This window comes from Pollachius pollachius (assembly GCF_949987615.1).
Source record: "Pollachius pollachius genome assembly, chromosome: 1".
Classification (NCBI taxonomy): domain Eukaryota; kingdom Metazoa; phylum Chordata; class Actinopteri; order Gadiformes; family Gadidae; genus Pollachius; species Pollachius pollachius.
The window spans coordinates 31,889,558-31,910,817 of NC_136934.1; the positions used below are offsets into that span (position 1 = coordinate 31,889,558).

The 21,260-nt window shown below is 52.9% G+C and overlaps 1 protein-coding gene across 1 annotated transcript in view; it reads right to left on the reverse strand.

Annotated features, from left to right (window-relative positions):
- Positions 1-1,089: 1,089 nt before the first annotated feature.
- The window catches only part of grin2db (glutamate receptor, ionotropic, N-methyl D-aspartate 2D, b), a gene marked incomplete at both ends in the record, with an annotated part of 33,154 nt that continues 12,983 nt past the window's right edge, over positions 1,090-21,260 (reverse strand). Inside the window, 11 exon segments of the mRNA XM_079740305.1 lie at positions 1,090-1,366; positions 1,368-4,327; positions 5,419-5,654; positions 10,093-10,210; positions 10,406-10,471; positions 12,368-12,532; positions 13,096-13,325; positions 16,201-16,326; positions 16,648-16,801; positions 18,438-18,606; positions 19,711-19,916. Of these exon segments, the coding sequence (XP_079596431.1) occupies positions 1,090-1,366; positions 1,368-4,327; positions 5,419-5,654; positions 10,093-10,210; positions 10,406-10,471; positions 12,368-12,532; positions 13,096-13,325; positions 16,201-16,326; positions 16,648-16,801; positions 18,438-18,606; positions 19,711-19,916 (4,707 nt within the window).

Here is a 21,260-nt window from a genome sequence, read left to right on the forward strand (position 1 = left end):
GGGGGGGGTGTGTGAGTAGCACTGTCCGTACAGCCTCCCCCCCCCCCCCCCCCCCCCCCCCAGCAAAGAGATGAACAGCGGCAGACAGTGTGTGTGCATGGGTTGGGTGACTGCATTGCTTTTATATCAACCGATTTTACAAAAAAATGGCAGGAGAGAGAGAGAGAGAGAGGAGGCAGTCTCCCCCAACACCGTGGAGCTGCGGTCCACCGGTTTCCGTTCAAAAAGACATATATCGGGACCCAGCTCTCAATCGATGACGCCATGGAACCAGAGTCTATGAGCCAATCAGTGGCATCTCCAGGACCAGCAGGGAGTGTTCTCTCAGAGGAGCCAGAGGGAGGGAGACAATAAGAGCCTGTCTGGCTCTGCATGTGTGCGTGGCTATGTGTGTTTAGATATACCTACATACACATATATATCTACACATACATACATATGCAGTATATATATATGTATATGTATAGATGTATATGTATATGTAGAAACATGTATGCACACTGTATTGTGTACTTGGGTGTGTGTGTGTGTGTGTGTGTGTGTGTGTGTGTGCGTCAGTGTAAACATGACATCATTACTCACAGGTCGGGGATACTCCGATCCTTAGCTGTGACCCGGGGAGGAGAGGAGGACCGACGATGACATCACAAAGCTCAGCTCGGAGCGGAGGAGGAGCTCCGGAGCCCCTGCCCGCGGCGACGCCCCCACGGCCCCGCCCTGGTCGCGGGCCCCGCCCAGGCGGATGTAGGTCACAGTGGTGTGGCGCCGTATGGTCGCCTTCACCAGGACGCGCACTAGGGAGCGCTGGACCGAGCCGGCGCCCCTCTGGCACAGAGCCACGCCACTGCCGGCCGCACAACTGGCCGACTCATTAGTCCCGCCGGCGCTGGCAGCCAATTGATCATCTCTGGTCGCCAAGGCAGCCACGTCTGTGTCACCCATGGCTGCTGTTGCCATGGCACCCTTGGGGCGGTCGTCATCGTCGCCGGCGGCAGCAGCGGCGGAGGCGGAGGCGGAGGCGGTGGTGGTGGTGGTGTTTGCGGGTGTGGTGGTGACTGCTGGCGCGTCTCCCTCTCTCGTCTCCCCCTGTCATACCTCGCTCTCGAGGCTGGAGAAGTGGGCGGAGCCTCGCCGGGAGCACAGGCTCTTAGCTTTGAGTGGCAGGTGAGGGGAGTAGAAGCGCCGGGGCTGGGGCACCGAACGCAGTCTCTGGTACTGGAGCTTAGCGCTCGCCGCCGCCTGAGCCTGTCCCGGGCCCGCCATGCCTCCCCCGGAGGAGGCGGAGATGGAAGAGGAGGTGGGCGGAGGGGGGATGGGCACTGGCAGGGAGGAGGGCGGCACGGCGGCCTGCTGGGGGGACGAGGGCGATGGCTGGGGGGGGGTGGTCCGAGGGCTGTGCGCTGAGGCTGAGGTTGGACTGGCTGCATGACTTGGCCTGGCCGGGCTCCGGTTTAGGAGGCAGGGGCTTGGGGCGGATCCCCCCGCTGAAGCTGTGGCAGTGGGGGAGCAGCTCCTCCTGGCTGTGGGACAGGGCCGTGGGTCCCCTCCTGGACTGGGAGGCGTGAGAGCGGCTGTGGGGGTGCGGGTAAGGGTGGGGGTGTGGGTACAGGCTACAGGAGCACAGGGTGGAGCCGCCTGCCTCCTGCTCCCCTCTGTCCCGGGACCGGCCCCTGCCCTTGACCCCGCCGCTCTTCTTGTCTCCCTTCATGGGGATCTTGTCCATGGACCAGTAGCGTCTCGGTGGGGGGAGGGCGGTGGGCGGCTGGGGCCACTGGGAGCCCAGCCCTCCACTTCCTCCCCCGGACCCCCAGCCCACGCCGGGCCCCGTGCTCCAGAAGTCCCCCCCGACCCACCCCTCGGCCCGGGTCCCCAGCAGGGAGTCGTCCCGGCTGTTGACGCTGCCCCCCTTCTCCCTGGAGGGATACGTCCCGAAGAACCAGCCCCCCCCACCGATGCCCCCGATGCCCGAGCTTCCGGCGGCCGCGCCCTCGTCCCAGTACCGCTCGAAGCGGCCGAACTCGCCCGACGAGCCCTCGTCGGAGTAGCTCTCCTCGGCCCGAGCCCTGTCCCGCTCCGACTCGGACACGGCGCCGCGGCCGCCCCCCCTCCTGACCCGCTCCTCCCCGCGCCCCCCCATGCGGCCCCTCTCGTCCTCGTCCTCGTCCCCCTCGGCCCCCGGCTCGTCCTCCGAGTCCCACTCCTGGTAGGACGGCCCCTCCCGCGTGGGTGTCCGGTCCCTCTCGAAGTGTGTGAGCAGGGGCCGCCGCTCGCCGCCCCGGCCCCCCTCGTCCCCCCGGCCCGACTCGCCGCTCCTCCGCCGCTTGGCGGACGGGAGGAGCGGGTGGAGGCAGGTGGGGGTGGCGGTGGCGTCCTCGGCGCCCGTGTTGCCCGTCACCCAGAACTTGACGGAGGCGGGCAGCTTGTTGAGGTTGGGGTAGCGCTTGCTGGGCATTCGACGGCGGGAGTGCGAGGATTTGGGCCGCCGGCTCCGGACGCCGTCCTCCCCTTCCCGGTCGTTCCCTTCCTCGCCCGCCCCTTCTCTGCGGCCTCGCTCGCCCTCCCAGCCGGTGTCGCGGCCCTTCTCCCCGAAGGAGCTCCGGTACTGGGTGGAGAAGGAGGAGTAGTCCTGCAGCCCGCCCTCCCTGTCCCCCTCGGCGTCCCCCTCCCTCCCCGCCTCTCCATCCCCCTCCTCGGGCTCCGAGCGCTTGCCTCCGATGGACTTCTTCCTCTTCTTGGTTTTCATCGCCTTTTTCATCTTCTTTTTCACCTTCCGCCGCTTCCTCTCCCTCTCTCGCTCCCTCTCCCTCTCCTCCCTCTTTTTCCGCTTTTTGTTCTTCTTCTTTTTCTTCTTCTCTTTCTCCTTGTCTTTCCTCCTCTTCTTCTCCCTCTTCTGCCTCTCCGTCTCCCCCCCGGTACCGCCCCGGTCCCGCTCCCTCTCGCTCCAGCCGGCCCACCACTCCTGCAGCTGGGACAGCTGGCTCCCCCCTCTCTCCCTCTCGCGGTCCTGCCTGCCCGCCTCCCTGTCCCCCCAGGAGGTCCGGGGCTTGCGGGGCGGTACGGGCGGGGGCAGGCGGCCTTGGCTGAAGGAGCGCGGTCGGACGGCCGAGCGCTCCCTGTCCCTGCCCCTCCCCAGGAGCAGGCTGGACTCCTCCGTCAGCTCCTCGTCTTCGTCCTCGTCCTCGTCTCCGTCCATCCCGCCGGCCCGGTCCCGCGTGCTCCGCGAGGAGCTGTAGGAGTAGGTGGGCGACGTGGAGCGGGAGGAGGAGGCCGAGGAGGAGGTGGAGGTGGTGGAGGTGTCGGAGGAGGAGGAGGAGGTGGAGGTGTACGGCAGCGAGGCCGAGGGGGAGGGCGCGGTGTAGGAGGGGCTGAGGGGAACGGGCACGGGGAGTGAGAGAGGAGGAGAGAGGGGGCGTGCCCTCCTCCCTCCTCCGTCCCTCACTCCGTCCCTCCCTCCTCCCCTCCGCCCCAGGGGTAGAATGTTCTCGTACAAAGGGCCCCCAGGCTCCTTGGGCTTCTTTGGCCTGCGCTTCCTCCAGAAGGATGAGGGGAGAGGGGGAGAGGGATGTGGCAGCGGGGGGTTAGGAGGTAGAGGGGCCTGGCTCTTAGCAGGCAGTCTGGGAGTGCCCAGAGGCTTAGCGACCCCTTTCCCCTGACCTCCACCGCCACCTCCCACCACCCTCTTCCCCAATCCATGGTCCATGCCCTTCTCTGAGTAGAAGGCCACACTGGCTGGAGGGGGCTGGGGGTGGCCCCTTGGTATAGTCTTGGGGGTCTGGGACCCTGCTTGCTGCTCCATGCAGGGCCCCAGTCCCTCAGGGTCAATGGGACCATAATATCTCTTATAGCCATCTAGCCCCCCACCCCCTCCAGCAGTCGGAGCCCAGTTTGGGGGCACTTTTTGAGAAAAGGGGCCCATGTCCGGGATGGCCGGCCCCCGCACCACAGCCATGGGGTTGGTGGCGGTAGCAGACTTGGGCAACCTCCAGCGATCCACCACAGCAAGCCTGCGGTCGGGCCGCGGAAGGAAGGTGCTGCAGGGAAGCGGCGCCCCAGCGAGCGGGGTGATGGGCGGACCCAGCGAGGTCCCGGTGTGCACCACAGTGGGAGGCGACCCTGGGAGCGGGGTTTTGTAGACGGGCTGTGGTGGCTGCTGCTGGGGCTGCTGTACCTGCTGCTGCTGAGCCATGGCGATGGCCTGGTTGCTGACGGAAGTGTTGACCACGTGCTGCTGCGGCGGCATGGCCACCATGGCCCCGTGGTGATGAGGCAGAGACTTAGCGCCCCCCGGTGTGGTTTCGTCTTCAAAGCTGCAGCAGCTGTACATGCCCTGAGATGTATCAAAAAAAGACATGCGTAAAAAAAAGCACACGATTGATCATGCGTCGCTCGTCGATCCCCTCATAGGACGGATCTATATTGGCCGTGCGGTGACATTGCTGCTACGACATGATGCACGAACACCAGGGGAGGAAAGCGGATCTTACACATCAGTGTTAAAGGACAGGGAAGGTCCACAAAGACAACACACACTGCTTATCACCAGGTTCAGAAACGGTTTGCCAACAGAACAGTTGTGCACAGCCATCGAAAAAGATGGTAAGCGGAAAAATGGAAATACAGAGATACAATCACGAAGAGTTTGCAGAATCAATTTGTGGTTCATTTTTCTCCTTAAGCGCTCCATCATATTGTTTTTGAGAAATTGAAGGACGTGCCTCTTTAATGACATTGAATGCATACATACAGTATAACAAGAGCTACATTGTATTATCTGCAAAGCAGCAAAAAGCGCACACATCAGAGGTTACTTCTTTGGAGGGTGTGAGCAGAATTTAATTTAAATTAATCTCCACAGTTGACTGAGAGGGATTGGATTGACCCTCGTCTTCACAATTTCTAACACGAGGGAAACAGATAAGGACACAAACAGGTAAAACAGGAGAAACACACAGGCATGAGTGAGCACACACAAACACAGACACTGCGTCTGTGTTTCTGTTTGTGTGAATGTAATGACGGATATTCATATATGATACCACACATTCACTCACCCACATAAACACGCACATAAAAACATACACAGACAAAAACGCCCACACAAACACAAACGTAGAGGTCAAGAAGAACAGATGGCACCAAGTCATAATTTGAAGTATGCAAATGTAAAATATGGAGAAAAAAGGAGTCGTGTGTGCTGGAATGGCCTGTGTTTCTCTATGTGTGTTTGTGGGGTTGTGTTTTTTGTGTGTGTAGTTATGTACCACTTAGTATAGCATATGCAAACAAACAGAAAGCACAAGAAGAATCATGCATAAACAAAAGGATCCATACACACACACACACACACACACACGCACACGCACACACACAGCTAAGTAATACAACACAAACTTGATAATAATAATTGTAAAAGCGTACTCTGCTGATGGCCAGGAGGAAGTCCAGCTTGCCGGAGCTGGTCGCCATGCAGTGGCGCAGCCTCCAGTAGACCAGGTGCTCCCAGGCAAACACCAGCAGGCTGAGGCCCATGGCCACCAGCAGCATGTAGAAGACCCCCGCCATGTTGTCGATGTCCAGCTTGCTGCTCATCACCTCGATCTTGTCGTTGTGGCAGATACCCGACAGCCAGAGGCGCTCCAGCATCTCAATCTCATCTGGAGACCCGGGGACCAAGGGAGCACAGGGTGGAGGGGCGGAAGAAAGGGCGGGGGGTAATGGACGGGGTGAAAGGGGAAGAGGGAGGGAGGGGGAGGGCATGGGGGAGGGGACAGGAGAGAGGAGAGTGAGAAGGCGGGAGTGAAGGGGCGAGAGTGGAGAGGATTTATGTTGGACAAGAAGAGGAATCAAGGTTAGGAACTTTAGCAGAGGGAAGCCTGTGTGTGTTGTTGGGTTACTTCAAGGTTAATAGAGAGCGGGAGAGGAAGAGGCGGTGGGGGCATGGAGTGGGTATAATTAGCTGGGGAGGAAAGGTCTTGAGGCTCTCTGTTAGTCCATCAACCGGCCAAGGTCAGAGGTCAATAATGATAAAGGCACCCGTGTTTCAGAAAGGAAAGAGGCCGAAAGTACAAGGAAAGAGAGGGAGGCAGCAAAAGCGGGAGGGAGAGAGAGAGAGTCTAAAACAATGAAGCAGCACTGGAGAGCAAAATGGCCCAGACAACCTAATCTCAACATTGTAACTCGCAGTAAATGAGTAAAGCAGGAGCGGGTGGGCAGCAGCGGCTCTGAGAGGGGAGGGAGGAGGAGGCACGAGGAGAGGGCCGACGGGACGGATGTGGGGCTCCACAGAGCCAGCCACAATGAGTTTTGAGGGCTCAGCTGAGAGAGAGAGAGAGAGCGAGAGCGAGAGAGAGAGAGAGAGAGAGAGAGAGAGAGAGAGAGAGAGAAAGAGAGAGAGAGAGAGAGAGCAGTGAGTAAACAAAGACTTAGAGGAGAGAGGGAGAGTGGAGAACAGCCGTGCTCTTCCTCTGGTGGAGAAACGTGTCAGGGGAAATGTGTGTTGGGGGGGGGGGGGGGGGAAGAGAGTAAGGGGATTGAAAGAGATGGAGCGAGAGGGGCTGAGATTGTGTCATTATAATAAACAGTGGGGACCCCTACTCATCTTAAAGAGAATGAGTGCGTTTTTAAAAGGAGGAAAAGATGTGTGAAGAAAGAGAGAGAGCACCAGAACAGAAGGAGAACAGGGCTACGGCTATGGAGGGGAAGGGACAGAGAAGAGCAGGAAGGAGATCATAATCATTTAATTGTGCTGCGGGGATGGTCAGGATGTCCATCACCACCGTAAGCTCTTGTGGGTTTCAGGGATTCTCAGCGCTGCAAACCACCAGAAGTTGCTTACTCGATCAAGTCGGCCTGTGATTGGCTGCGGAGGGGATGCGGGTATAATCATAGCGCTGGACAGCCCGAGGCTATGGCGTCGCGGTTCAACCGCGGGATGAAGGAGGCGCGCTCTCCCGACCAATGTCGAAATGTGTGCTACAGGTTACACCAATAAGGAGGCCAAGGAGGAGGAGGAAGCGCAGCCGGTTGTGCTTGTGTTGAGGCCGGCCGAGCTGCCGCACTTCACACTGTTACATGCTGCAACACCAGCTTCTGAGGCACTCCAGGTCAAACAGGCGAGGCAGAGTTTAGAAAAAGCCAGCGTCTGAAAACCACAGGGGATGGGGGGGGGGGGGGGGGGGGGGGGTCTGCATTCAACTATGCCCTGCAGTCTGCCGGGGCGCCGCAGCTGCTAGCGGCACACTGGCGTTTCATCTTGTGGCATCATTAGGCGTGCTTGGCATGGTTCAGATGAAGCCGAATCAGTCATCTGAGTGATGTGGCTAATGTATCTGCTGTAGAACACCATTAGCCAATCAGCTGTGACTTGGAGAAGGAGCAACAGATGGACCGCGGTGCAAAGGCAGCTCACTGGCGGATTTGCGTGACAGCGGCTGCGATTCGGCCAAGACGCACGCCTACACACGCGTACGCACACATACACACGTGCACACACACACACACACAAACACACATTGCACAGCTGAATGCATGCACTGCTGAAGCTCCATCTTGTCAGTGGTCAAATCGACAACGTACCATTCAATGGGAGGCGTCTCGTGTGTGTGGTCGTGGGGTGGGGGCCGGGGGGGATATTTGAAGAGCATGTGTGAGTGAAGGATTTAGATGAACAGAAAGCCCTACATCCGTCCCTGACTTGACGAGTTCCTCGCCGAAGTCCCTCACATTATCTCTGGCTCAGCTCCTGGAATTTCCCTTCCCACTTGACTTCCAGTGATTCACTTCCTATCCTCAATCCCCCCCCCCCCCCAACCTCTTCCATTTCTATGGCCTCCCTTCTCACTCCTTGGCTCTCTGACTTCATCAGAGCATTGTGCAGGCGGTGCTCATCCCCTCAGCTGTCGATTCCCTGGGACTGCTCAGGTCACACGGCCACCACGGGGCCATGCAGTCTAGGAATGCACCATGCCTCTTTGTGCTTTATGCTGGTCCATGCATTTCTGCTTCCTTTGGTGTGCGTGAGACCGTTCAGAGATCTGTTTAAGCATCCATTTCCTTCATTGTGTCGTGCTAAACGTGTCCGGACACACAAGGCCTCTTGGTTTCTGAGCAGTGGACCTGTATAAAATACCCTTATTTCTCACCAACCGTACGCTTCTTCACATGCAATTGCCAAGGTTTCCCAACCGCAAGACAGACCGGAGTTGCAACACACCTCCTGTCTTTATATTTCATTTTGTTTCATTTAATATATAAACATGACAGTGTTCTCAAATCGGGGTCACATTCATGCCCTTAATAATTACGGTAGTGCTTTGGTTTATTCTCTATCTCTCGTCCTCTCTATCTCTTTTTTTGCCTGTCACTATGAGACGTGTTAAGGGAACCGCTGGAATAACACATTCTCGGAATCAAAAATCCTGACGCCGTGCAAAAAAGGACGAAGCGGGTCTGATGCGCTGCGAGGTGGGAAACTCTGCTCGTCAGCACTAGTGTCTCTATCCCAGCGCCGCTTGTAGACAGATCAATGGACCATTTGGTAGTGCTTCCTTTCGAATCACCGCGGGCAACAACAAGCACAACAAAACACTCTCTAGATTGAAAAACTCCAAAAGCATTTGCTGATTTTCCCCTTACATCCCTTCACTAATGCGGTTGTAAGACGGTATATACCTCCACCCGGAAGGACAAGGGGGAGACGCCACAGAGCCCGGGCCGCAGGTGCGCCGCACAGACATTTCTCTGAGAGCCGAGCGGCAATTGCACAGGTGTGGCCCCTTGAGCCACCATGAATGTGAGCCCCCTTCAATCCCATACAAGCTAATCCCCCCACCCCCTCCCTCAGCCGCCCTCCCCCTCCTCTGTAATCCACTTCAATATCACCCTTCTATTACCTGGAACCTCTGTATTCAACAGCAGCCTCTAACTGGATCCGTCTAGTCTGCCCCTCCTCAAAGGCCTGCAGCTACAGCCGATGATGTAGCAGGCTATGGGAGCTAGCAAGGGCTAGGGCTAGCCTAGCTCACTGCCAGCCCACAGAGTCATTAACAGAGACATGTTTACATACTGATACAGGGTGATGTCATCACTAGATTCTCTGGCAATGCAGATGCTGAAGCTATTTATTAGATTGGTGTATGAAATTGGTATTATCAGTGTGTAAGCAGCTGATGCTGAATGTGTGTGTGTGTTTGTGTGTGTGTGCCAGAATCAGCTAAAGGCCTTTGTCTTTTGCGTCCTCGCAAAGCCGATTTAAAGCATGAGCAAGCCAAACGAGGGGTGTTCTCTTGAGACAAACATGGTGTGTGTGTGTGTGTGTGTGTATGTGTGTGTGCGTGTCTGAAAGTGTCTGTGTTTGTGTGTGAGTGACTGACCATGCAAAATTACAATTAAGCATTAGTGTTCTGACAAGCACAGCTAAAAACAGATTTTCGCGCTGTCCCTCTATTTCTGTGTGACACATTGTATCAACACACAAACAAAGACACACAAACACACACACACACACACTCACACACACACACTGTGACTCGTACATAATTATCTTCTACAGCTGTACGAGTGCTAGACAAACATAGCATCTTAATACCACCTAGCTCTATAAAGGATTTAATTATCGGATCTGCTTCATGTCTGGTTCCTACCTGCTTCTGTAGCTGCTGTTTTTAAATATTTTGAAACATGGATTTATTTGGACTCGTCTCTGTTCAGTTATTTTCCTCACACTGCCTCTGCCTCCCGGCCTGCCTCAAGTTATCTGTGATGACTATGTAAGCAGCAGCGTGCAGGCTGGGCACATTCTCCTCAGCAACAAGCAGGCGCATAACATAAATCCAGTTGCTTTCTCCCAGCCAGTTAGGTGTGAACAAAATGGGGGGAGGGGGAAGGAAAACAGAGATGGATGGGTCACAAAACAAAAAAGGAGGGAGGGGGGAGGCATGGGTTATGCCCAGTTTGAACAACTGCACAAGTTGTTGGTACAACGCTTTCGAAGTAACAGAAAGATGAAAATAGCACCACCAGCTCTTCCACACACTCGGTAAGTCCTCCCCTCACGACCGCCCCCCCCCCCCCCCCCCACACTCCCCTCCTCACCGTCTCCCACCAGCTGCAGCAGGGCCAGGTCAAGAGGACGTTTCCAGCGTGAGTTCTTGTGCAGGGCGATACCGTAGCCTGTGGTGGCAAAAACCTTCCCCGAGCCTATGGTCATCACCTTGGAAGAGAACACAAACAGACCTCTATCTATCTATAGGCCAGACAGAGATAGCAATAGCGATTCACTGAGAAGACACACATGAGCGCAGCATGGACATTGAAATGAGGCGTTGACCAGTTCTAATATGTTGAGAATGAGCACTAAGACTGAGTCCTCTGAAAGTAAGAGGTGTGCACCCCGATTTTTCCTTACCTTACAACCCTCGTCCTTCCTGGCCATATAGTTCAGTACTGCAGCATCATAAATAAACGCATCCAGCTTCCTGTAAGGGATTAAGGGAGATTCATTCATCATTAATAGGAGAGAGAGCGAGCGAGAGTAAGGGGGAGAGAGAGAGAGAGAGAGCGAGAGAGAGAGAGACAGAGAGAGAGACAGGAAGGGAGAGAGAGAGTAAGTGGGAGAGAGAGAGAGGGAGGGAGAAAGGGAGAGCGATAAGGTGAGAGGGAGAGAGTGAGGGAGAGAGCGTAAGGGAGAGAGAGTAAGGGGTGAGAGAGAGTAAGGGAGAGAGGGAGGGAGAGAGATATGGAGAGAGATAGTGAGAGAGCTAGGTAGAGAGTGAGGAAGAGAGAGAGTAAGAGAGAGAGAGTAAGGAGGGAGAGAGAGAGAGTGAGGGAGAGGGAGGGAGAGAGAGAGACAGGGAGGGAGCTCAGGGGAGGCAGGGAGCAGTGGAGGACGCGGGGGGGGGGGTGACGGGAAAGGCAAAGTTAAATAATGACAAGGAAAAGGGGAATGTGATGAATCGTACAGCCTGCTTGGCAGTGGAAAAATAATTCAGGATTCAGAGGGAGAACTCTGAGTAAGGGAGGGATAAGGAGGCAGTATTTGTATCAGTGAGTGTGAGTCTGAGTGTGAGAGTGAGTCTGATTCTGAGTATGTGTGTGAATGTGAGAGTGAGGGTGAGTATATGAGCGTGAGTGTGAGTGTTTGTTTGTGTGTGTGTGTGTGTGTGTGTGTGTGTGTGTGTGTGTGTGTGTGTGTGTGTGTGTGTGTTTGTGTGTGTGTGTGTGTATGTGTATGTGTATTTCTGTGTGAGTGTGTATGCATGCATGTTCATATGTGTGCATGAGTTTTCCGGCATATGTGTGCATCTGATGTTTGTGTTTCTGTGTTTTTCTGTTTGTGTGTGTATGTTTCCATGTATGTTTGTGTGTGTGTGTGTGTGTGTGTGTGTGTGTGTGTGTGTGTGTGTGTGTGTGTGTGTGTGTGTGTGTGTGTGTGTGTGTGTGTGTGTTGTGTGTGTGTGTGTGTGTGTGTGTGTGTGTGTGTGTGTGTGTGTGTGTGTGTGTGTGTGCGTGTGTGTGCGTGTGTTTGTGTGTGTGTGTGTGTGTGAGTGTGGAACCAAAGGCAGGGCAGACTGGTGATAGGATTTATATGGTGCTGTGAGCAGAGTGACAGGAGAAGAGGGACCAGGGGAGATTTACACACTTCAGGGGGAAGAAGACATGGGGGAGAGCCAGAGAGTGATGAGGATTATAAAGTTTAAATACACACAAACTGAGAAAACACACTGGGAGGGAGAAAAAGATCAAGAGAAACAGAGAGCGAAAGAGAGAGGACCCAAGAAGAAAAAAAAAATGGCAGGGAACAGAGGGCGGACCGGAGAGGAAAGATATGAGCAGCGGAGTGCTGAGAGAGGAAGAAAGAGCTGGAGCGGAAAAAAGAGAGAGCGGGAGAAAGAGTTCCTCGATTGGAGGCACATTAACACTGGGATATAATTGGGGTGTCAAGGCAGTGGGGATAGAGACGTGATGACAGCGTCTTATGAGAAAGTAAAACTGGGATTATCCAACACTCGCGGCGGGTGATAGAGATTCTTCCAGAAAGTGAAGAGGGGGAGGCTGATTGCGCTGCTGTGAGTGGAGTGGAAAGAGTGTTAAGAGTGGGGATGAGACAGACAAGTTAAGAGAGAGAGAGAGAGAGAGAGAGTGACAGAAACAGAGTCAGAGTCAGAGAGAAAGACAGAGACAGTGAGGGACAGCAAGAGACAGGGACGGAAAGTGCAGAAGAGCACAGGAAAACAAATGTCTTGGTTAAGTTACAAAAGTGAAGAGTAACATTTAAAAGATCAAGCAAAATAATATAGATAGATCAGAATGGAAAAGAAAAGTACATGATGGAGCATCAAGCGACACACACACAGAAGGATTGAAACACAGACCCGGTCTTGAGATTGTGTATGGCGTCTTCCACCCCTCTCTGGTTGTACTTGACCATGTACTGGTGCATGTCCGGGTAGTTGGAGCGGATGTTCTTCTCCGTGCTGCCGTTGGGCACCGTGCCAAACTTGAGAGGTGGGTACTGCTCCTCGGGATGCTGGAACTGGTGGCGCGAGGGGAGGGGGCGCCGGGGAGAGGGGAGGGGTTAATGAAGACAGAAGGGCCATGAGACACAGGCAGACTGTGCACCCAGCTGTCTGACCTACTTGTGTACCGGACGGGCCTTAAAACACGCACGCCAATAAGACGTTAGACAAGAGAACAATCTGTGGACTTTATTATTTTCAACTCTCCTTCATATTCTGAATCACGCTCATCGAGTTATTGTAAATGGCATTTTATTGCGTCCATATTTGCCCACACATTATTCAAAACAAACGCTGCAGTAACTCCTGATTTGACGACCGTTTCACATTTCCCTGCCTCCGCCTTCTATTTACTATTTTGGTATTTAGCAAAGTGTTTTATTCAATGTGACATTGAATTCAGATAATTTTCACTAAGGAAGAAGGAGGGATGAGATAAGATCAACTTTATTCATCTGAGATGGGAAATGTGGGCTGCGGCTCTCGCTTCAGGATGTCTACAGGTAGACTCCAGACACCACCACAAAAACCTCCATCCTCTCCTCCTCATGATCGGCATGCACAGAGCACAGCTGCATACCTTTTTGTCTGAGAGGCCAGATACTGTGTCGATGTATTCTTCCTGGATCATGAAGGCGGCCAGGTTGGCAGTGTAGGAGGCCAGGAAGATGACAGCGAAGAAGGCCCAGATCAGCACCATGATCTTACTGGTGGTTCCTCTGGGGTTTTCCACTGGCACCGAGTTGTTGAAAACGATGGCCCATAGCAACCACACTGACTTCCCGATGGTAAAGGTGGAGCCACCGGTCTCTGTGAGAGGAACAGCACAGAGTGAGGGGATGGTAGGCTGGGAGGAACAGCACAGAGTGAGGGGACGGTAGGCTGGGAGGAACAGCACAGATTGAGGGGATGGTAGGCTGGATAAAGTGAGAGGAACAGCACAGAGTGAGGGGACGGTAGGCTGGGAGGAACAGCACAGAGTGAGGGGATGGTAGGCTGGATACAGTGAGAGGAACAGCACAGGGTCAGGGGATGGTAGGCTGGGAGGAACAGCACAGAGTGAGGGGATGGTAGGCTGGGAGGAACAGCACAGAGTGAGGGGATGGTAGGCTGGGAGGAACAGCACAGAGTGAGGGGACGGTAGGCTGGATAAAGTGAGAGGAACAGCACAGGGTGAGGGGACGATAGGCCGAAGTGAGGTTGGAGTGAGTAGCAGTGGCCAACAGCAGTAGCATAGCTGGACAAGTAGTGAGTTACAATGTGTAATGTGTAATTACACATTACAGTAATGTGACTAAACTTTTCTCTGTTTTGGGACCTCAGTGGTGGAACGAGCTCCCTACCGATGTCAGGATCGCAGAGTCGCTCACCAGCTTCCGCAAAAGACTCAAAACTCACCTGTTCAGAGTTCACCTCGACTCTGCATAGAAACCAATGCACAGCCACCATTGAATGTTGTACGTCCTGGCACTTGTACATTGCACTTATTCAAGGTACTTAATTGTGTAGCATCTACAGTAGCTGCTATCATTGCTTTACACGGGGAATGGGTTAGCCTAGCGATTGTAATACTTGCACTTGGTTCTATGAACATCTTTACTGTACCGACAGCGAAATATTGTTTCACTTCTTATGACAAATGTACTTATTGTAACAAATGCACTTATTGTAAGTCGCTTTGGATAAAAGCGTCTGCTAAATGCCCTAAATGTAAATGTAAATGTAAACTAATTGCTTGGCTCTTGGCTCTACTAACTAGATGCACTAGTAATCCATTAGCTTGGGTGAGTATTCGTGATAATAGATAATAGAGGCTGGGGTAGTAGCTTGAAATGACTAGTAGCCTGATTTGTCAAGTAGCTTGAATTGACTTTAGCTTGGCTGGGCTAGTAGCCTGAATAGATTTGTAGCTTGGCTTGGCTAGTGGCTGGAATGTGCTAATGCTTGGCTGTGCTAGTAGCTTTACATGACTAGAAGCTTTGCTGGGCTAGTGGCCTAAATTGACTATAGCTTGGCTGGGCTTGTTTCTGGAATTGATTAGTAGTTTGGCTGGGCATAACAAGTAGACAGAATTGACTAGTAGCTTGGCTTGGCTCATCAGCCACTGGCTTGCACCCAAATCTTGTTTTTATCCTGTCGCAGATAGGAAGGAAGATGTGTAATAAGATCTTAATGACAGTTCATATTCTCATTGGATACCTGTATTTGACTGTAATAAATCAGTCATTGTATGCCTATTACTGATAAAAAACACATATTTCAATTAGCAGGAGGGGCTGTTCTACACAACAAACTCAGTGGCAGAAGGATTATTGAATGAACATTAGAGTGTTCCTAGACCCTGTAAATACAGTGGTGTGTACCGAGACGGTGTAAAACAAGACTATTAGGTGGCTGCGGTGCATCTCTTGTGTTCCAGCCAGTAGCTAACATATGCAGAGAATACTTTATCCATCACACAGGGAACAACGTGTTCACTACTGTTCCACTGCGGCAGTTAGAAGCGGGCTCTTGTACAGTTTCCTTGTAATGATTTGTCACAGGTCTTATACTGTAGAAAGTAAATATCTGCCGGGTCCCCCGGCACCCATTCTCGCGGGCGCAGTCGATACGTTTCTGAGCATCGCAGCGTTCAGCGATGCTACCGTGTGATCTTACAGATGATTAGACTACATAGAACAAATCAAATCAATGCTCCAAAGGAGCTGGGCGCACCGCAGTCAGAGGACGGCGGCAAGGAGCAGACGGAGACAAAAGAGGAAGGAGGACCTAAAGAGCAGGATGAGTGATAGATGATAGCGACGGAGAGACGGCGTGTACGGAGGACAACGGAGAGAGAGAGGAGAGATGTCACGGTGCTCAGCGATCACAGTGAGGAGTAAGGTGGTGGGGAGGGAGCGATCGGTGCCAGGCACGCTGATGTATGCGTGCAAACGGTGCTGCTGAATAAAATATGGCTGCGTCAATATGGAAGCATTAGGAAACAGTGCAACATAAATCTCTGTTTTCCTGTTTCACAGGATTCTGGTATTCTCCGTTTTCCGTTGATTTCAGGTAACGCTCATCGCTACTTTTACACGACACTCGCACACAGACACTGTGTTCTATCCTGTTTCTAATTGTGGAAGTGAGTACTGTGCGTGACCACACATGGGAAGATTACTGGGAAAATCAAAAATAAGCCCAAAGTCAATCGCACTTCAAGAACGTCACCATGCCGACGCTTGATGTTGTTTGCCTGCCTGATCCATTAGCCAACAGCCTGATGGAGAGCAGTCTGACATAGGGGGCCCCACGTCAGACGGAAACACAGGAAGAGCTCAAGGGCCCTCCGTCAGACTGGGGGACACGGGGAGAGCTCAGGGGCCCTCCGTCAGACTGGGGGACACGGGGAGAGCTCAGGGGCCCTCTGTCAGACTGGGGGACATGGGGAGAGCTCAGGGGCCCTCCGTCAGACTGGGGGACATGGGGAGAGCTCAGGGGCCCTCCGTCAGACTGGGGGACATGGGGAGAGCTCAGGGGCCCTCCTCAGACTAGGGGAAATGGGGAGAGCTCCGGGGCCCTCCGTCAGACTGGGGGACATGGGGAGAGCTCAGGGGCCCTCCGCAGACTGGGGGACATGGGGAGAGCTCAGGGGCCCTTCGTCAGACTGGGGGACATATGGAGAGCTTGGATCATCACTCACTCTTTCCGCTCCGGAGACTGCGGTTGTAGCCCACGGGGCTGAAGAACTCGAAGATGAACACGGTCACAGCCACCACGGTCAGGCACATGACAAACATCATCACCCACACAGCCGGACTGTAGGGCTCTGTGGGGGTGAACAAATACAGCAAACACACGACAACGTAGTTAGGAGAAGATATCCACAATGCAGCAGCATCACTAGAATAACTTGATTATTAGGCAATGCCATCCTTATTCCGTATATATAAACACTTTACACATTGACTAATATGGGCATCGATCAAGAAATGATAGTGAAGACGACAAAGTGGACAACAGCAGCTGATCAACTACACATAACATATTCCAAAGCTACTGTCAAACAGATGCAGGTTAGAATTGTATAACATTCATGACATTTTTCATTCCCCCCCTAAGCAATCAGAGCCTTGACTCTGGGACTCACCTAGAAAAGCCGAAGGCGAAACGGTGCCATTGCTACGAGAGACCATGACGCTGATACCCGTCTCCACGAAGGGAACGGAGAAGTCCACGACCTCTGATCTCTCCTCGTTGATGGTCAGAGAGCCGATGGCCATGTCCGCTCTCTTGTACACAACCTTAACACAGTGGAAAAGCTGCAATGTCAACGGAGAGATAGTCAACATCGCAAAATGTCTGACCGGACCTTAATGGGTAAAATAGCCGATCCTGGTCAGGCCTCTTTGGTTAAATCCACAAAGGGGACAAAGGGAGGACGTCTAAACGGCCCCCGGCGACCCTCCCTTCAAACACCGCGCTTCAGCGCACCATTCTCTCAGCACTGTTATAAGACGCCCAAAAAAAATAATAGAAAACTATGAAAGCGATGTGTGCTGACTGGAGGGATTGAAATGCTAATCTACATTAGACATGGCACATTCTCACTTCACAGTACGTCAGCAGAAAAAAACGTAGACGAGCAGGGAGCCAAGCCGTGCGGCGGCATAGCAACTTCTCTTTCCGCCAACTCTCTGGATTACCTGATCAAAGAGACGACGGGCTTTGGAGCATCTGATCAAAAGAGAGACATTACGGGCCCGAAATAAAATGCATTTGGCCCCCTTTTTTTTTCAATCACTTTTTGGTGTTCCTCTCCATGGCAACGGCTTGATGGACAGGTCCGGCCCTAGTGATGGATCTGGGGAGCGTGGCGGTGAGCGCGATGAGGTCGGATCCCGCAGATACTGGCCTTTAGCGAGTCCCTCCTGGGATTAGGAGACGGCAGGGGGTCTTCCAGGAGACAGTGACCGCCAGGGAACAATGTGTGTCTTCATGTGCGTCCATTTGTGGCTGTTTGTGTGCTTGTGCGCTCATGTGGATGATTGTTTTGGTGTGTGTATGTGTCTGTGTGTGTATGTTTGCGTTGGTATATTTAGAGTGTATGCCCACTCGAAGTCCTGTTTGCCTTTACGTCAATCACTCTACCAGTTTCGGTTTCATCCATGTCCAAAGGGAGTGGGTGAGAGACTGAGGCAGTAACATGTGTGTCTTGGCTGGACCCCCTGCTGGTTTCCCCGCCAAAAAGTCAAGAAAAAGAGCAAAGACTTAGTGCATCACCGCCAGAAGCCCCTGACAGCCTCTCCACATCTGTGTGTAGTCGCATGGCACGTGTGCATGAGACCTGTTTGATCTCAGTGTGCGCACGTGTGTTGGTGTGTGTGGGTCTAGGTTTAGGTTTGTGTGTTTGTGTGTGTGTGTGTGTGTGTGTTTACGTGTGTGTGTGTGTGTGGGTGTGAGAGTGCGTGTACACAATAAATGACAGCTGTCAGAACGTTGCCTTTGGTTGGGGACGTATGGGCCCGTGACTCTCGTGATGATTGATAGGACACATTGTGTTAAACTGGTTACCCGGGAAACATCGACACAGGCCTAAAAATGTGACTGTAGGAGGATGCTTGAAAGTCGCACACACTCACACAACCAACTAACCAACATACACATACATTCACAAAAGAAAACACACATATAGATCAGTCTTTTGAGGACACACAAACATACTCATTCGTAAAAAAAACTGCCCAATCCAGCACACCCGCACTCACACACACACACAAAAACAAACACAAACACACACACACACACACACATACACACACACACACACACACACACACAGACACACACACACACACACACACACACACACACACACACACACACACACACAGTGATGCACAGGAGCCCATATAGAATTGTAAGGGTGAGTGAACTTGCCTCTCCAATCATGCCGTTCCATACTCCATCAATTTTCTTCCCATGCTTCCCATTGGTCACGAGGTAAAGGTCATAAGTGAAGCCAACGATCTTGGCCAATCTCTTGAGGATATCGATGCAAAAGCCCTTACAGCACTGCTTCATGGGGGCCACGCCCTCTTGGATAGAGCTGTACACACAAGGCACAGAGCAGAGGAGAGGTGCAGAGTTAAGGTGGATAAACATGTGCAAGGAGACACATTACATTGAGGAGGGAATTATGTCATACCGACTGGTGCTCGTGTGCATAGAGTAAGCGGGGATGGATTGAAAAGCACATGAATGGAATTGAGAAAAAAAGAAATGGTAGAGTGAACCAGACAGAAAGATAGAGGAGGAAGGCAGAGAGAAGGTCAAAAACGATGCGATGGGATGTAAACTGATCAGAGAGCTAGTAGTTTAGCTTAGCCCTAAGCGACATTCCTAACAGGCCTGGGCAGGCTAAGTGCTTTCATCCCATTCAGAAACGGATAACCTATAAAAGCCTCACTCTCTCATTCTGTCTCTCCCCCTCTCTCTCTGATTCCTTACTCCAGATCCTTGAGCCATTCTCCCCTGGATCTCTGGGGAAACATATGCTATCGATCAGGGTGGCCCGTTTATAGAGGCGCCGGTTTTGATACATGATTGATTGTTGTGATGGCCAGGTTGACGCGCCGACGGCGGCTTGGGTTCAGGTCTCTGCTCCCTTTATTAACGCTCCGATAGAGTGGAGGAGAGGGCTGCACCGCTCACTTTATTATCTTTCATCCCTGTGTATAATACTAACACATACATTTAAATTACGCACACACACACACGCGCGCACGTACACGCACGTGAACGTGTGTGTGAAGAGAGATTTGATATCGTTTCAGGAGAATCCGAAAATACAATAACATATTAGGACCTTAGAGATATTACAAATCTCTATACAACATAATATTGACATGTGATATCTTTCAGTGATTCATTATTCAATGATTGATGGAGGTGCATGGAAATAGAAACTGACACGCAGAGGGAGCGCACAATGACTGAACGGATCTGGTGGTGCACAATCATTGGGACATTCAAATGTCAAGATGTTCAATTTGTATTAAAATAAAGAATCATGCGCAGGCTAACGTTTCCTGAAAGGCTGTGGCGCATCGTAGCCAAGCTTATGTGACACAACCTGAGTACGAGTACGAGTACGAGCAAAGGCCCTGCCATGACATCCCACACAGTAACCATGGAGAGCTGAGGCCCAGACCTTGCGTTCAGGGGCCTTCTGCAGGGCACCGAGTCCCGGATGCAGGTGCCTGAGGCGGGGTCCGCCAGCTCCACGATTACGAAGGGCCGCTCCTCCAGGGTGACCACCCGCAGGTGCTGGGCGTCGTCCGGGGGCTTGAGGAAGGGCCCATAGCGGGACCAGGCCGGGTAGCGGAGCCTCAGCGCCCCGTTCTCCCACCAGCCTACCTGGGGGGAACACACCACAGGGGGGGGGTCAGAGCGGAGCGGCCGTGGGCGGGGTGGGGGCCAATCAAACGCACCTGAAACGCAATGGTGACGATGATGATGTCATCGCTTGAGCACCAGCATGAGCTGTCCTCCTATTGGGTTAAAGGGGCTGTAGGTGGGGTTTGAGAGTGGTAAAGAGAAACAGCAGAACAAAGCACAGTTTTCAAATTTAACCACTGCAAAATAAAACCTCAGTCTCCGCTACCTCCATCTAAATTAATCTCCTTCCATTAAGATGATAGCGTGGAGTGACCAGATGTGATTAACAGGAAACATGGTTTTCCCTAACCCATCAGGGAAGAGGTGCCCTGATTGGCCAGAAATTAGCCAGGAGCGTTCTAAACTTCAAATTGTCTCGCAGAGGCAGGTGCAGCCAACCAGAACAGATAATCTCACAAAGCATTTGACTCAGCAGCAGCTGACGGATGGCTGCGGTATTACACTCAAAGCCTGATGCTACCAGGCAGCTTTGCAACGTGTCCTCCTGCATTAACCTGAAAATGTCACGCGTCTGCTGTGCGTGACAGCCGTGCGCGGTCACGCCTCTCGCATCTCTGCAGGGAAATGTCTTCCCCTATATCCTCTCTTAACATGTTACATGTCTTAGACGTGGATACAAGCCAGATTATATCGCCTTGGCGTAGTCATGCGTCGCCTGTTGCAATGTCTTGACATGATCAGCTGTTTCATCTGGTGGCAGGTAAGCTTAGGTAAGGATATCACGCCATCACTCACAGAGGAGTGACAGATAAACACATACATTTACCTGCACAGAAAGTGCAGACAAAAAAAAACATGCACACACAAACACACACATATTCCAAAACAGCAGGCATGGACGCGCCTGAATGGAAGAGTTTGAGCAGGACGGCACTGAGGGTTGAGAAAAGTTTGGCAGCGTAGGCCGGCTTCCGCGCGCAGAGATGCGGGCACTGGCCCAGGGCGGGAGGGGAAGGGCCGAGGCTGACAGGGTTTCGACCACTTCCACTGCAGCACCCCTTTCACAGGCGCTCAATCACAACACTCTCCGGAGGCCGTGACAGAAAGCAGATAGAGCAGCGCAGCCGGGGAACAGACCAACCAGCCTCCACTGCAAACACATACCAGGGGTGAACACACACACACACACGCATACACACACAGCCGCACACACACACACACACACACACACACACACACATGCACACACACACATATACACACAAACACACGCAAACACACACTGACCCACACACCCACACACACACACACACATGTGTTTTCTGCGGAGACACGCTAATACACTAATAGGATGCAGGGGTG